This window comes from Camellia sinensis, chromosome 4 (genome assembly GCF_055761805.1).
Source record: "Camellia sinensis isolate YWXY chromosome 4, ASM5576180v1, whole genome shotgun sequence".
In the NCBI taxonomy this organism is placed as follows: Eukaryota; Viridiplantae; Streptophyta; class Magnoliopsida; order Ericales; family Theaceae; genus Camellia; species Camellia sinensis.
The window spans coordinates 99,533,000-99,547,885 of NC_138964.1; the positions used below are offsets into that span (position 1 = coordinate 99,533,000).

A 14,886-nucleotide genomic window follows, 5' to 3' on the forward strand; every position below is an offset into this window, starting at 1 on the left:
TCAAGTGAAGTGGTGCAATCAAGTGCAACAAGTACAAACATAAATTGTGAATTATGACAAGTATAAATACACTTTCACCCCCCAAACTAGAAGACAACATTATCCTCAATGTAAGCAACTGTGAAGTAGATAGTAATATGAGAGAGAGAGAGAGATAGAGAGAGAGAGAGAGAGAGAGAGAGAGAGAGAGGATATTAGCAGACAGTGTAGGTGCACATCCAGCAAAAGAGAGACAAACCAAACACACACACACACAATTTATTTATTTATTTATTTATTGTATTTTTTTGACTGTATAGTATAAAAAGGAAAAAAATAAAAATAAATAAAGACATATAAACAAAGAAAATAAATTGTGTTTCACTAATTAGAACCCGACGGTGGTGGAAAGTACTGCTCAAATAAGGCATGCATCCAAGTCTCGAATGCCTCATCATGAACCGTAGTGCTAAGCTGATCAAAGTGCTGCTGGCTCAATTCCCGATATGCATAAGTTTGCATAAATGCAACTGATTGTTGATACTTGAGCTGACGCGCATTAATTTGGTCAAATGTCGTTTGTGAGTAATCCCGACACGCTTGATAGTCCATGCGGAGGTCAACCACGAATTGCTGAATGGCGGCTTGATTATCCAAAATAGCCTGATATTGCACGTGCGCTATGTAGAATGGTGGTGGTGGTGGCGCTGGTGCTGCGACGGGCTCTGTCAAAACATCATTGGGGTTGGCCGGTGCATCAAGGATGACTAGTGGAGGTGGTAGGCGAGCAGTGGTTTGGTGCCATTGGGTTTTAGCATAGAACGGTGGTGATTGCAGTTGAACCTCATTCGGATCGAGTGAGTATTCTCTTGTCTTTTGATGAGTACTGTAATGAGGTTAGCGAAGAGGAGGACCCATGTAGAACATCCTCGGGTGTTGTACAGTTTGACTTCAGTCAATATACGGGCCATTTGGTTAAAGATCAATGTAGGGATGTTGACCCAAAACCCAAAATCGAATCGATGCAAGGCGCGGAGGAAGTCCCCTCGCCGATTCTTCTTGTGGCCTAGAGGTATTACATTCTTTTTGAGAACCACATCAAGGGAGAGGAGCCGGTATGGTAAGTTAGCATGGCAGATATTGGTGCAGTTATCATCGTCCTGCCGCCCTTCATAGAATTCGGTCACTAGTGCCAGGTTTGTGAGTTCCCGAGTGAACATCGGGAATTGCTCTGTATAGATAGTGTCCATTGAACAATTAAGAGTCTCAGGAATGGAGGCTGGTGTGACTGCTAACTGAACCCTATCAACAATGGAAAGAAGGGTTCTTGAGGCCTCGTCATTGATATACTTGTTTTGATAAAATACTCGCACAATGCGAGGATATACTGGTTCAATGACATTGTATACACCCAGTAGGCCTCGATCTTCAAGTTGTTGCATGCTCCACGTAGTGGGTTGGTGGCGCTGGAAGAAGGCGATGTCAAAGGGTGTGTCAGATGCAATGGGTGTGTCAGATGCAATTTGTTTGTCGGCCCAGATGGTGGTTATCATATCCCTACTTCCTATGTTGGCATTGCAAGGGCGTTTGGGTGGTCGGCTAGACTATGAAACCATAACTGCACAAAATAACACAACCAACACAACAAAAAACGTGGAAATATTATATTAGAACTCATCAAATATCACATGTATGCGCAAATCACTCAATTTCTCATTGTCGTCCCATTATCGAATTTCTTTTATTTCAAATTTCTCTTCTTTTGTGTGTGTGTGTGTGTATGTATGTGTGAATACTACCCTAAATTAACTTAGACTAAATTCCCATGAGACAAGTGAGTTAAATTAGATGAAATAATGTAATGAACTAAAGGAAACAAAAAAAAAAGAAATAAAAAATAAATAAATAACAAAAAACAGAGAAATAAAAAAATGAAATAAAAGAAATAAATAAACTAGTTAGTAAAGAAGAAAAAAAAGTAAATAAAAAAATAAAAATGAAGACGAAAACAAAAATAAAAACTAAACCACTAACCAACTAAACTAAGCAACTAAATTAAAGTTAATAAATAAGAAACCACTAACAACTACATTAAAATATAGGCAACCATAAGCCCTTTTTTTTTTTTTGATTTTTTTTTTGGGTGGGCCGCACGTGCTCTGGATATCGCCGTACGTGTGGTGGTCATCTCCTTTGCTGTCCATATTTTATTTATTTTTTTATTTTAATAATGATGATGAACAATGTTCAAAACTACCATTAAACTACCAATGTATTATAGTACAAGTGAGGACTAAGAAACCTAAACAAAAAGAAGGATTTACCTTAAAAAAAATATAAAGAAAAATGATGAAAAAGAGAAGATTGAAGATCAGCCAGGAAAAAAAAAAAAGACCACCAGAAGGTCGTTGGTCAGAGAAGATGGTGATGCTCTGATAGTAAGGTGGTGGTGAGAAAAAGTTAGGTAGAGGTAGAACGAAGAAGGATTGGTGATGGTGGGGTTTGATGGGTTGGTGGAGTTTAGAGAGAGAGAGAGAGGAAAGAAGATGGTGAGAGGTAGAGAGAGAAAGTGCTGAGAAAAGGATGGTCAAAGAAGGCTAGGGTTTGGCTTTTGACTCCTGGGAATTTTTTTTTTCTTTTCGGCTAGATGTACATGCACTCATCAAGGCCGCATGTACGCTGAATTATGAGCTACTCCAGCAGTGAAATTGGGCTGCTCTAGCGGCGCTTAAGAAGAATGATTTTGAGCTTGGACCGCTCGTACGTATGTAGACAATCCATTTTTGACTGTCCTCAAGACTTAGACGTCATCGTTTGCGCACGCGATGATTGTGCTTGTTTGTGTTCGTTTTGAGCACCCGAAGTCCTCGGTGGAATGCCCTGTCTTTGAGCCTTTGAACCTTGTTCTTTCTCTACCTTGTTTTGGACTAAAACTTGGTGTCTGGACATATTAGTGACCTGTCAGCCACCCCCCAAGCCTGTCGGCCATGGGTTGTTCCTGTCGGCCATGGATATGGCCGGTTGGCTACCAGTGGTGGCCGACGGCCACCAGTCTCTTTTTCCAGATATTTATTGACAGCTGTGCCAGCTGTTGTACACTGAGCTGCATCTTCATACACGTGGATGGCAGGATATATCTAAGCTCAAGGGGTGGATTTCTATAAATAGGGGGTGTCCTCCCCCATTTTGGGGGGGTTAGTATTTTTAGAACAAAAATCTCTCTCTCTAGAATTTTCTGTCTCTCTTGTTATTTTGCATACACTTGCCTACTTTCTCTTAGCTTTTGCACATCAACCCTTAACCAAACACTCTCACCTTTGGGCTGAGATAACGTGGGACCTTGTTTGAGCTCTAGAAGGAGGTTTGAGCTTGAATTTGTGGCTGTTTTGTGCTGTGCTTCAAAGGTATAGAACTTACCTTTCCTAGACTTGTTTTCAATACTTGTTGTGCCATCTTTTTATACTATTTTTTGGCTGGTTTTGGCATGTAAAAAGTTCTATTTTTGAGACCTAAAAGTGGTGGTTTGAACTATTTTGAGTTAGGGGGTTGTCTACCCCTTTTGTATTTTAGCTTGTGAAGCTTTTGTGCCATCTTTTCATCACTTTGAAAATAACTTTTTTGGGCCTTTTAACCATTGAATCTCATAGGTTTTTCAGTGGTAAAAACTTTGTTTTGAAGTCCAAAATTGGAGGGGTTAGCCTCCCATTGTTGTGTCTTATTTGCATGCCTAGTTAGCTTCATGAGTTAGCATGTTTTTCTAGCTTACCTTAGCTTTAGTACAACATGTTTTTTGCCGCTGTTTTGACCTATTTTGGCTCTATTTTGGGCTGGTTAATTCAGTTGAGGCTTGTATTGCATAGTTGTAGTGTTATTTCTTTCACTAGCTTAGTGTTTTAGTGTTGTTTTGCACTCCATTTTAACACTTAAAATCTCTGCAACCTCCCTCTATTCTTTACTCTTTTGTTTGCTTTAAAAGTCGTTTCAAACCACTTGTTTGCCTAAGTGTGAAATTGAGGTGTTGCACCTAATGGTTTAATCCCTTAGGGGGTTCATTACCAACAGTGTAATGCCTCTTTCATGATCAAAGTGACTTGTGGTTTGAGCCATCTTTCCATTAGAGGACACTCACCTTTGGACTTAATCGATTAAAAAATAAATCGGTAATTTAAAATGAGTAAACAAATTGGACAAGTAAAAGAAGCAAGATAAGCATCTTTTGTGTTGTGTTGTGTTGCATTGCATTGCATGTGTTCGAATCGGACGTTAATTTGAACACGAGGAAAATGGGACATTTCATACTTAAAGTGATGAAATGTGCCATTTTCCTTGGTCACCATCACCCTTGATCATGCATGATAGGGTGGTGGTCTTTTTGAGTTTTATTTTGCACTCATTAAACTTGTACAAACTTGGTTCTTTGGCCATCATGCATGGAAATTGCTTGATTTATGGTTTGAGAGCCAAGAGTTTCACTCATTTTAGCTTGTTTGATGATAAAGAGTGTAAACAGTATACACAAACCTGTGAGAATACACTGTTTTGCTCTGTCTGCTCTCTGTTGTAGCAAAAAGAGGAGTTCATGTCGTTAGTGGCCGATCGGCCACCACCAATAGCCGAACGGCCACCATTGGTAGCCGACAGGCCCCCTGTCGGCCACCAATGAAAATTGCACAGTGTGTTGGTAAGTTGAAGTGGAGATGTTCTGAAAGTGGACAACACTATTGGTGTTCAAATGTGCAAACAGAGGCTTGCAGCAGCAAAATGGTGACTTTTCGGGTAGAGGAACCAAGCATGCATGCATCCCTCGCTTCCTGAGGCCATTTAATTACTTTGTTTAGTTAATTAGTGGTAGCTAATTAATTAGTTTAACTGCTTTGTACTTAATTAGCTTAGTATTTAGCTAATTACTTTGATTTGTAATATTTAACTAGCTTAGAATAGTTAGTTAAAACTGTTGTAATAATTAGCGTAGCTAGTTAGCTTATTCATTTGGACCCTCCTTCATGAGTGCATAATGTTGTAATAAGTGTGTGTGCGTGCGTGTATTTCTTCCAACCCCACGTCTTTCTCCCTTTTATTTAATCGCTTTTGATGGTTAGATTAGGGATCATATTTCGATTAGCATACCTTATGCTTGCATGTTTGCATCTATTCATTTGTCTTGCATGCACCAAGGCTCAGCGTATCATTCAAACTACATTGTGATTTCAATATCTTATTTGAGTATGTGTTTAATCGCATGTTGTTCAAATCGATTCACTTGCCATATTAGTAGCTGAGCCTATTAATTGCATTATTGCATGTGTTGCATTAGACATTTTATATAGTTAGGATCATGCATTTTTCTAATTAGTTTCTATTTTGGCTTGAAGTACTCGGTGAGTTTTTATGCTTTAGCATACTTGCATGAGTGTGATTGCCATGTTGCCATGATTCACATGCTTGCCATGAGGCTATGTGCTTAAATGCTAAACTGCATGAATGCCTGTGGATGAAGGCTTGTTTGAATTGGAACAATTCAACGAATGTGTGTTTTAAGCCCACTTTGTTGTGGCAAATCATGTTTAAGCCCACTATGTTTGGTGGCAAATCCGCATTTTTAAGCCAACTTGAGGGTGGCAAATTGAAACCATTTTTTAAAACAAACATGAGTTGAATTGTTCCAAGTCTTGCGTCTAGTCTATACTTGCTTGTGTGTGTCACATAGTAAAGTTAGTTCACTAACCGGAATAAGAACATATAATGTTTATAAAAAATCATATCATGATTAGTATAGGCCGATCTTTGATCGGGTGAGCGGGGGTGCTCATTTCAGGACCTTCCCCTCTCGTACCTAAGTTCCCAAGTCGAGGCAACTTTGGTGATGACGGACACGTGGCCTTTGGCACGAGTCAGGGTTTCCTAAATTTTCCCAAAAATTAAATATTTAGGTGGCAACTCTGTATCTGGTAAAGCAGTCTAATTTTGGCATTATTTGATTTAAAATCGATTTTTCAAAAAGGTTTGTCGGATTTGGACTCTTTGGTGATTATTAGTTTTACATTGCACTTGTGAGACTAGATTTAGAACCACGGGAGTCCAAACTGTGAGGCTTTCTTTTCAAACCCTTATTGAAAGGCGAGGCGCGGAAAAAGGCGAGTCCACAATGCCCAATTTTTGTCTTTTAAAAAAAATAAAAATAAATAGACCTCTCGTGCGCCGTGGTGGACTGCACGTGTGGTGAATATTAGGCCGCTCTAGTTGTGGAATTTGGCCACTCCAGCGACTGTTTAGTAGTAGCCCATTAGGGACTGGCCGCTCGTGAGCCCAGGTGAGCCGCATGTGCGTCCAATTTTTGTTTTTTTGAAGAAATAACACTGCTATAGCCATTTACTCCCCCAGTCCAACTTGTACCTTTATTTCACATTCAAAATAAGAATAGCACTTTGAAAAAACATCTAAATGCTCAACAAAAGTATAATCTTCACGCAAAAACCACTAGTACTACTTTTCTTCCTAACCATGTTTTTAACTTTCCCTATTCTCCAACAAAGTGACAAACTAGGTTGATTTGGTATCCAGAATCGAGGCGCCTAAAGTTAACTCGACCTATGGGTCTACCATACAGAGTTCAAGCCGGGGTGGTTTTGAAGCAATCTCCATACCCCTAGGTATTTAAACCAAACTTTAGTCTTGGAAATTCCAAACCTTTATGTTCTAGGCTTTGCCATCGAACTCTAGTTTCCACTGTCTTAGTTGGTCTCCTAAGAACTCACTACAAACACAATTAGGTGGCTATACCAGACCGCCAGATGTCGTTTGGGTACGACTAACACCAAAGGAATCACACCTTTAGAGGATTTAAAGACTCCTAGACATCATGTATAGAATAACAAGAATAAAAATCAGAATAGAAAGGAAAGAAAAGAGAATAAGAAATCTATGTCTCAATCAGAATAAAATGTGTCCATCAAAGGAATGGACTTAATCATATCACCATTCCTAATCCCCTCTATATAAGGTTTCAATCTTTGGCCATTCACTTTAAAGGTGTGACCATTTTGTGGATCTTGCACCTTAATGGCGCCATGAATAAATGCCTCGATGACCACGAAGGGGCTATCCCATCTTGATCTAAGCTTACCTAGAAAGAGTCTCAATTTCGAATTAAAGAACCAAACTTTTTGGTCGGGCTCAAATGATTTTCGATTGATGTGCTTATCACGAAATTCCTTATTCAAAGCCTTAAAAGTTTTCGAACTCTCATATGCATAATTTCTAATCTTCTCTAACTCATCGAGTTGCAATTTCCGATTAAATCCAGCTGCGGCCATATCGAATTTAAACTTCTTTATAGCCCACAACGCTTGATGCTCAAGTTCAACCGGGAGGTGACAAGCTTTGCCATACACCACCCATATGGGGACATCCCAATGGGTTTCTTATAAGCAGTGTGGTAGGCATAAAGCATGAATCAAACATTTTGACCAATCTTTTCTATCTGGCCTAACCTTTTTCTTTATAATGTGCTTCACCTCCTTATTGTATACCTCTACTTGGCCACAAATTTGAGGGTGGTATGGAGTGCCAACTTTATGAGTAATTGCGTAATTCTTGACTACTGACTAAAAGAATTGATTATAATAATGTGTACCTTGATCACTTATCATGGCCCTAGGAAACCTAAAATGACTAAAGATGTTTTCATTCAAAAACTTTATCACTATGTTATGGCCGTTTGTTCAGATAGTTATAGTTTTCACCCATTTAGAAACATAATCTATTGCTAAGAGAATGTACTCAAACCCGAATGATGACGGGAAAGGGCCCATTAAATCAATACCCCATACATCAAAAATCTCTACCACTAAAATAGGAGACATGGTCATCATATCATGACGAGACACCGAACCCATTTGCTGACAACGCAAACAAGTTCTACACAATTGATGAGCATCCTTAAAAATGGCAGGCTAATAAATCCCGCTTTGTAAAACCATGGTGGCTTTAAGAATGCAAAAGAATGGCAAAATGTAAGAATTCTATGCACCTCACTCACTAGCACAGACCGTTGGATCACTTGATTAGGACAATATTTAAACAATTCCGGATCCTCCCAAAAATAATACTTGACTTGTGAAAAGAATCGGTCTTTGTCTTACTTAGACCAATTTTTTAGAATTTGCCCCATGGCCAAGTAATTCACAATATGAGCAAACCACGAGGGGTTCGCTTGTATCACCACAAGAAGTTGTTCATCCGGGAATGAATCATGGAACGTTAAAGGGTCAGTGGTGTGCTCAACAAGGACTCAGGAGAGGTGATCTGCCACCACATTCTCAGATCTTTTCTTGTTTTGGATCTCTAGGTCAAATTCTTGAAGCAATAAAGTTCATCTAATCAACCTAGGTTTGGTCACTTTCTTTAATAATAGGTACCGCAAAGTGGCGTGATCAGTAAAGACTATGACCTTGGAACCTAGGAGATAGGGTCGAAATTTATCTAAGGCAAACACCACAGCTAGCAACTCTTTCTCGGTGGTAGTGTAGTTCAGTTGTGCACCAGAGAGAGCACAACTAGCATAATAAAAAACATAGGGTACTTTATTTACCCTTTGGCCCAAACCTGCCTCGATCGCATAGTTTGAGGCATCACACATGATTTCAAATGGGAGTGACCAATCCAGTGATTTTATGATTGGGGTGGAAGTAAGGGCCACCTGAAGTGTTTTAAATGCTATCACACTGTAGACACCCCATTTTTGACCATCCTCAAGACTTGGATGTGCTTGCAGGTACATCCGATGACAAGTTTGGTCGCTCGTCGAGTGCTCAACTTTCGCAACGGAATGCTCCAAGTTTGATCCTTCCAAACCCTATTTCCATTCTGTCTCATTTTTGGACCATGCCTTGGTCCCTCCATATTGATGTTTGTGATGGCCTGCAGTAGACGCACCTGGAGAACTCCCGAGAGAATCTCGTTTTGTTCTCTAGCATACTACAGTTCGGACCCAATGTCACGTTTCTGAATCTAATCTCGCAAAGTGCAATGCAAGACCGATAAATCACCAAAGAGTCCAAATCCGGCAAATCGTTTTGGAAAACTGATTTTTAAGAAAGAAGTGCCAAACATGGACTGCTTTGCCAGATACAGAATCGCCACCTAAATATTTTATTTTTAGGAAAATTTAGGAAACCCTAACTCGTTGCCTATGGCCATGTGTCCGTCATCACTAAAGTTGCCTCGGCTTGAGAACTTGGGTACGATTGGGGAAGATCATGCAATGAGCACCCCCTGTAGACGCGCCCTCGAGGGCCTCATGCTACAGTTCGGACTCAAATTGTCACAGTTCTTAATCTGATCTCACAATGTGCGATGTGAGATTGATAAATCACCAAAGAGTCTAAATCTGGCAAATCGTTTTGGAAAACTGATTTTTAAGAAAGAAGTGCCAAACATGGACTGCTTTGCCAGATACAGAGTTGCCACCTAAATATTTTATTTTGGAGAAATTTAAGAAATCCTGACTCGCGCCTAAGGCCACATGTCCGTCATCACCAAAGTTGCCTCGGCTTGGAAACTTGGGTACGATTGGGGAAGGTCATCTATGAGCACCCCCGCTCGCCCGATCAAAGATCGGCCACTACTAAACATGATATCTAGTTTTTGAAAACACATGTGTTCTTATTCCGGTTAATTAGCTAGAATTACTATGTGATGCGCACATCAAAACAAGTATAGACTAGATTGCCTAATTTGGAACAAAGCATCGCATATCTGTTTGTTTTGGAAATGATTTGAAGTTTGCTACTCGCAAGTAGGCTAAAACACGGATTTCAATGAATTGTTCCAATTCAAGTAATCCAACCTTCACCCACAGGCATTCAGGCAGTTATATCACATAAGTAGTTAGCCTCGTGGCAAGCATGCTTTCATGGCAATATTCACACACATGCAATATGCTAAAGTATAAACACTCACAGTGTACTCCGAGCCAAAACAGAAACTAGTTAGTAATCAATGCATGATCCTAGTTCATGTTAAGATGGCTAATGCAACACATGCAAAATGCAACTAGAAATAGGCTCGGCTATTCTAATATGACATAGAAAATGCGACATTTGATACATGTATTCAACTTGGAATTGAAATACAATGCAGTTAGTATGATGCACCGAGCCCGGTGCATGCAATGTAGATGAATGATGTAAACATGCGAGCATAAGGATGTTAGACAGATGAATGGATGCAAACATGCGAGCATAAGTATGCTAATTGAAACATGACCTAGAACTAACCATTGAAAGCGGTTAAGTAAAAGGGAGAAAGAAATGGAGGCTAGAAGACATGCACACACGCACGCACACTTATTACAAAATTAGCCCTCTCGACGGAGGGTTCGAATAAATAATACATGCTGGCTAATTAACTAACTAACAAGCTAATTAATTATTACACAACCAAATGAAGAACTAGCTACAACTAATTATTACAAAACTTAATTAATTAACAAATTAACTAATTATTACAAATTGATGCTAACTAACAAGTAAGCAATTAAAAACAAGCTGCTCCAGCGCTATTTGAAGAAGGAGAGGATGCATGTTCGGATGCCGCCCCGAAAAGCTCTTCTATTGCTCTTTAGAGGCTCTGTCTGCAGGGTGTCCTCAAGGAATTCTTGCTGAACCTTACCAAAAACATGCTGGGGAATGCATCAATGGCCTGCCGGCCATGGGGAGCCACTGCCGACCAAAAATGAAGGGGTATCGGCCATTTGCAAGGCACTGCTGGCCACTGATGTGCTGGGACACCAAGCTGCAGCAGAGCACAAAATAGAGAAAAGAGAGGGTCTCTCAAGGGTACGTACGCACCATGCCACCCCATATCATCTCAAAACATCAAGGGAGAGGCATAGTCGGATCCACGACCATCAATCATGCATCCCGATGCATGATGGCCAAAGATCCAACTTGTGAAAATCAATATGAAATGAATGCACAAATAAACACATAAAGCCTAGAACTCTATCATGGATAATCAAGAGCGTCGGCGACCGAGAATTGAGACACGTCTCATCACTTGAAGTATGAAACGTTTCTCGTTTCTCATACTCAAATTAACACTTAATCCAAACAACAATGCAACACAAGCATAGCAAACATGCGACTCAAGCAAGCAAACATGCAATGCAATATGAACAACCTAACAAGGCTAATGGCATGCAACAACATGCAAAGATGGAGCAAGCATACAAGAATATGCAAGACAAGCATGCAACAACATGCAAGGATGGTCTTAAACCAATATGGGCAGACCTCAACTATGCCTAAATCAGTGGCCATAAGGTGCTGAATTGGTGGTACAAAATGCTAGACAAGCATGCATGCCAATAGGTCCAAGAATTAAGGCATAAAGATGCAACTCTTAAGCACACTTAAGGAGTGAAAAGCATGGATATGTGACAACAAGGTAAGCTCTAAAATCTCATGTAAATTGATGCCAAATCAACTAAACAATGCAAGCATAGCATGTTAGAAAGCTCAAAGCTCGAAACTAACAAAGGGACTTAAGCCATGGCCATGCAAGGCAAGCCCCAAAGGGCTAAGGGAACCTAAAATAGTCCCAAGGTAGGTCCAAACAAGATAAAAAACAAGCTCGAAGCTAGCCAACACAGGCTAGAACAAGAGGCCAAAAACGAGGACCATGCAAGGCTACAAAAGAGGCAACGCACTACACCTATTGAAACCAAACATGGCATGGCTTGGATAGCATAAAATAGAGTTACATCATGGTATAACAAGATAAAAAATGCACTGATATGATGAGCCAAAGGCTTAGACTTAATGGCATGCACAAAAGTCTATCCTTGAGACATAAAGAGCCAAGCCTCCAAGGCATTAAAAGCATGTCAAATGCAAGTGTATAGCCACATTTCATGGACTGAAATAACACTTAGAATGATGGCAAAGCATGCAAACATCACATGTATGGCATGGTAGGGGCTTCAAAACCCAAGATTAGCCTAAGCATTTACAATATAGCTATACAAAGCATGAGTGATATGGCCATGGAAGCCCAAAACAGTGTTAAAACACCTCAAAATAAGAACAAAATCATGTTGGAGCAAAGCCAAAATATGCTAGGATGATGAGTCAAAGCATCATGCATATAAAGCTAGTAAGTAAGATTTATTCTACAAGTATACGGAGCATGCGAAATACGACCAAACCAGCAAGAGATAGAGTCATGACATGCTAAATGATGACCAAATACATGCTGAAATGGACTCAACATAAGCTAGGATAACATTCTAAAGCAAGAAGCATATAAAACTAGTTTATGAGATTTACACTACAAGTGTATTGCACATGCATGGAGTGAAAAAACCAACCCAAAACAGATCTAAGGCATGGTAAAACATCACCAAAAACCTACTGAAATGGACTTAACACAAGCTAGGCAAACATGCTACTTTGATGAGCTACAAATAGGATTACACTACACATACAAGATGCATGCAAAAGGTGACCAAACCAGCCATGGAAAGAGCCAAGGTAGGTCCTAAAAGGCACAAAAAAAGGCCTGAACCAAGCCTCAAAAGTACAGAGAGGCATGCTCCTTTGGAAGGCCAAAAATGTAAGCAAACAAAAACCAAAAGAGAGGGGGCCACCCCCTCTGATTTGAGGTTTCCAAACCACATGCCTACCACTGAAAATCCATTAGATTTCAGTGGTTAGATGGCCAAACCAAGGCTAGCTCGGAGGCCTTAAGACATGGCTCAAAGCAAGGCCAAACAAAGCCAACAAGAGGGTTGAAGACCCTCAACAGCAAAAAGACCTTAAACAAACTTCAAAAAAACTTAAACATAAGAATTTTTTCAGTTGAAAGCAAGACCTAAAACAATATGCAAGGATGGCCAAAATGAGGTACCAAAAAGTGCTAAAAAGAGGAAGAAACTCACCCTTGAAGATCAACTTCGAAACCAGCAACTTCAGGGGGTCAAACCTCACTTTCAGAGCTCAAGAAGTCCTCCCAAGAACCTCAACCCAGAGATGGTGGTGTATCTCTAAGTGTTGTAGTGTAAAAGTGCAAGGAAAATGGACTTCAAGGCACAAATGAACAACAATATATATATATATATAGAGAGAGAGATATATTCCTTCTCAAAAATGCTGAACCTCTGCTAAGGAGAGAGGCTCTCTCCTTATATAGAAGAAAAGCAATGCAAAGCTTCTTCAAGAAGCTTGGCAAGAGCTTCATCCCTCCAGACACGTGTATGAAGGGCAGATAAAAGGATTCTAGCTGGCTCAAAAGATCTGAGTGAAACCTGCTAAGACAGGGGTGCTGCCGGCCATCTCAGGGATGGCCGACAGTGGCTCATTGATGGCCGGCAGCAACAAAGTGGGGGCCGACAGGTCCAAAAGGTAGCTGACAGTGCACTAAGAAGCACATTCTGAAAGGACCAAGTCATGGTCCAAGAATGGGGCAGAAAGGATACAGGGTCTGGAATGCTCGAACCTATGACGTTCCGCCGCGAAAGCCGAATACCCAACGAGCAATCGAACTTATTGTTGGATGTACCTGCAAGCACAACCGAGTCTTGAGGACGGTCAAAAATGGGGTGTCTACACCCCCACTCGCTCGATCAAAGATCGGCCTGTACTAAGCATGATATCTTGTTCTTGAAAACACATGCGTTCTTATTCCTGTTAATTAGCTAGAGTTACTATGTGATGCGCACAACACACAAGTATAGATTAGATCGCCTAATTTGGAACAAAGCATCGCATATCCGTTTGTTTGGAAATGGTTTGAAGTTTGCTACTCGCAAGTAGGCTAAAACACGGATTTCAATGAATCGTTCTAATTCAAGTAATCCAACCTTCACCCACAGGCATTCAGGCAATTATATCACATAAGCAATTAGCCTCATGGCAAGCATGCTATCATGTTAACACTCACACACATGCAAGATGCAAAAGCATAAACACTTACAGTGTACTCCGAGCCAAAACAAAAACTTGTTAGTAATCAAATGAATGATCCTAGCTCATGTTAAGATGGCTAATGCAACACATGAAAAATGCAACTAGAAATAGGCTCGGCTATTCTAAAATGGCATGTGAGATACAATACTTGATACATGTATTCAAATTTAGAATTGAAATACGATGCAGTTAGTATGATGCGCCGAGCCTGGTGCATACAATATAGATGAATGGATGCACGCATGCGAGCATAAGGTATGCTAAATGAAATATGCCCTAAGACTAACCATCGTAAGTGGTTAAGTAAAAGAGAGAAAGAAATGGAGGTTGGAAGACGTGCATCACACGCACGCATGCTTATTACACCAATTGGCCCTCTCGACGGAGGGACCGAAAGAATAATACAAACCAACTAATTAACTAACTAACAAGCTAATTAATTATTACACAACTTTTAACTAATTAAAGAAATTAATTAAGCTACAAAAATAGTAAAGCGTCCTCGATAAGAGGGACAAATGCATGCTCGATCGGCTTCGCTTGGAAATCCGTTGTCATGCCACACGTTGCCTCTGTTTGCACTGTTTTGCACCTCTGAAAAATACACAAGTCTCTGTGATGCTCCAGAACCACTTCATGGTCATGCTGAGAGGCCATCGGCCAAGATATGAAGGTCATCGACCAAAAATAAGGCTCTCGGCCAGACATTGTTAGCCGATCGGCACTGAATATGGTCGATCGGCCATTTATTCCTACTGACTACTCCGTTTGCTGCAACAGAGGACAAACAGAGCATGGCAATACATTTGCAAGAAAATGTTTGTAACCACACCCCTTATCATGTTTAAGACTCAAAGATGTGTGGCTCTCGACCCTCGGACCATCAATCACGCATTTCGATGCATGATGGCCAAAGAGGCCAAGTGCGCAATTCAATATG

General features: G+C 40.4%; 1 protein-coding gene across 1 annotated transcript; it reads right to left on the reverse strand.

Moving 5' to 3' along the window:
• Window positions 1-6,905: 6,905 nt before the first annotated feature.
• On the reverse strand, window positions 6,906-7,292 carry LOC145823921 (uncharacterized). Its single transcript, XM_082923482.1, has one exon. The coding sequence runs from the start codon at window positions 7,290-7,292 to the stop codon at window positions 6,906-6,908; it is 387 nt and encodes a 128-aa protein (XP_082779608.1).
• Window positions 7,293-14,886: the final 7,594 nt, after the last annotated feature.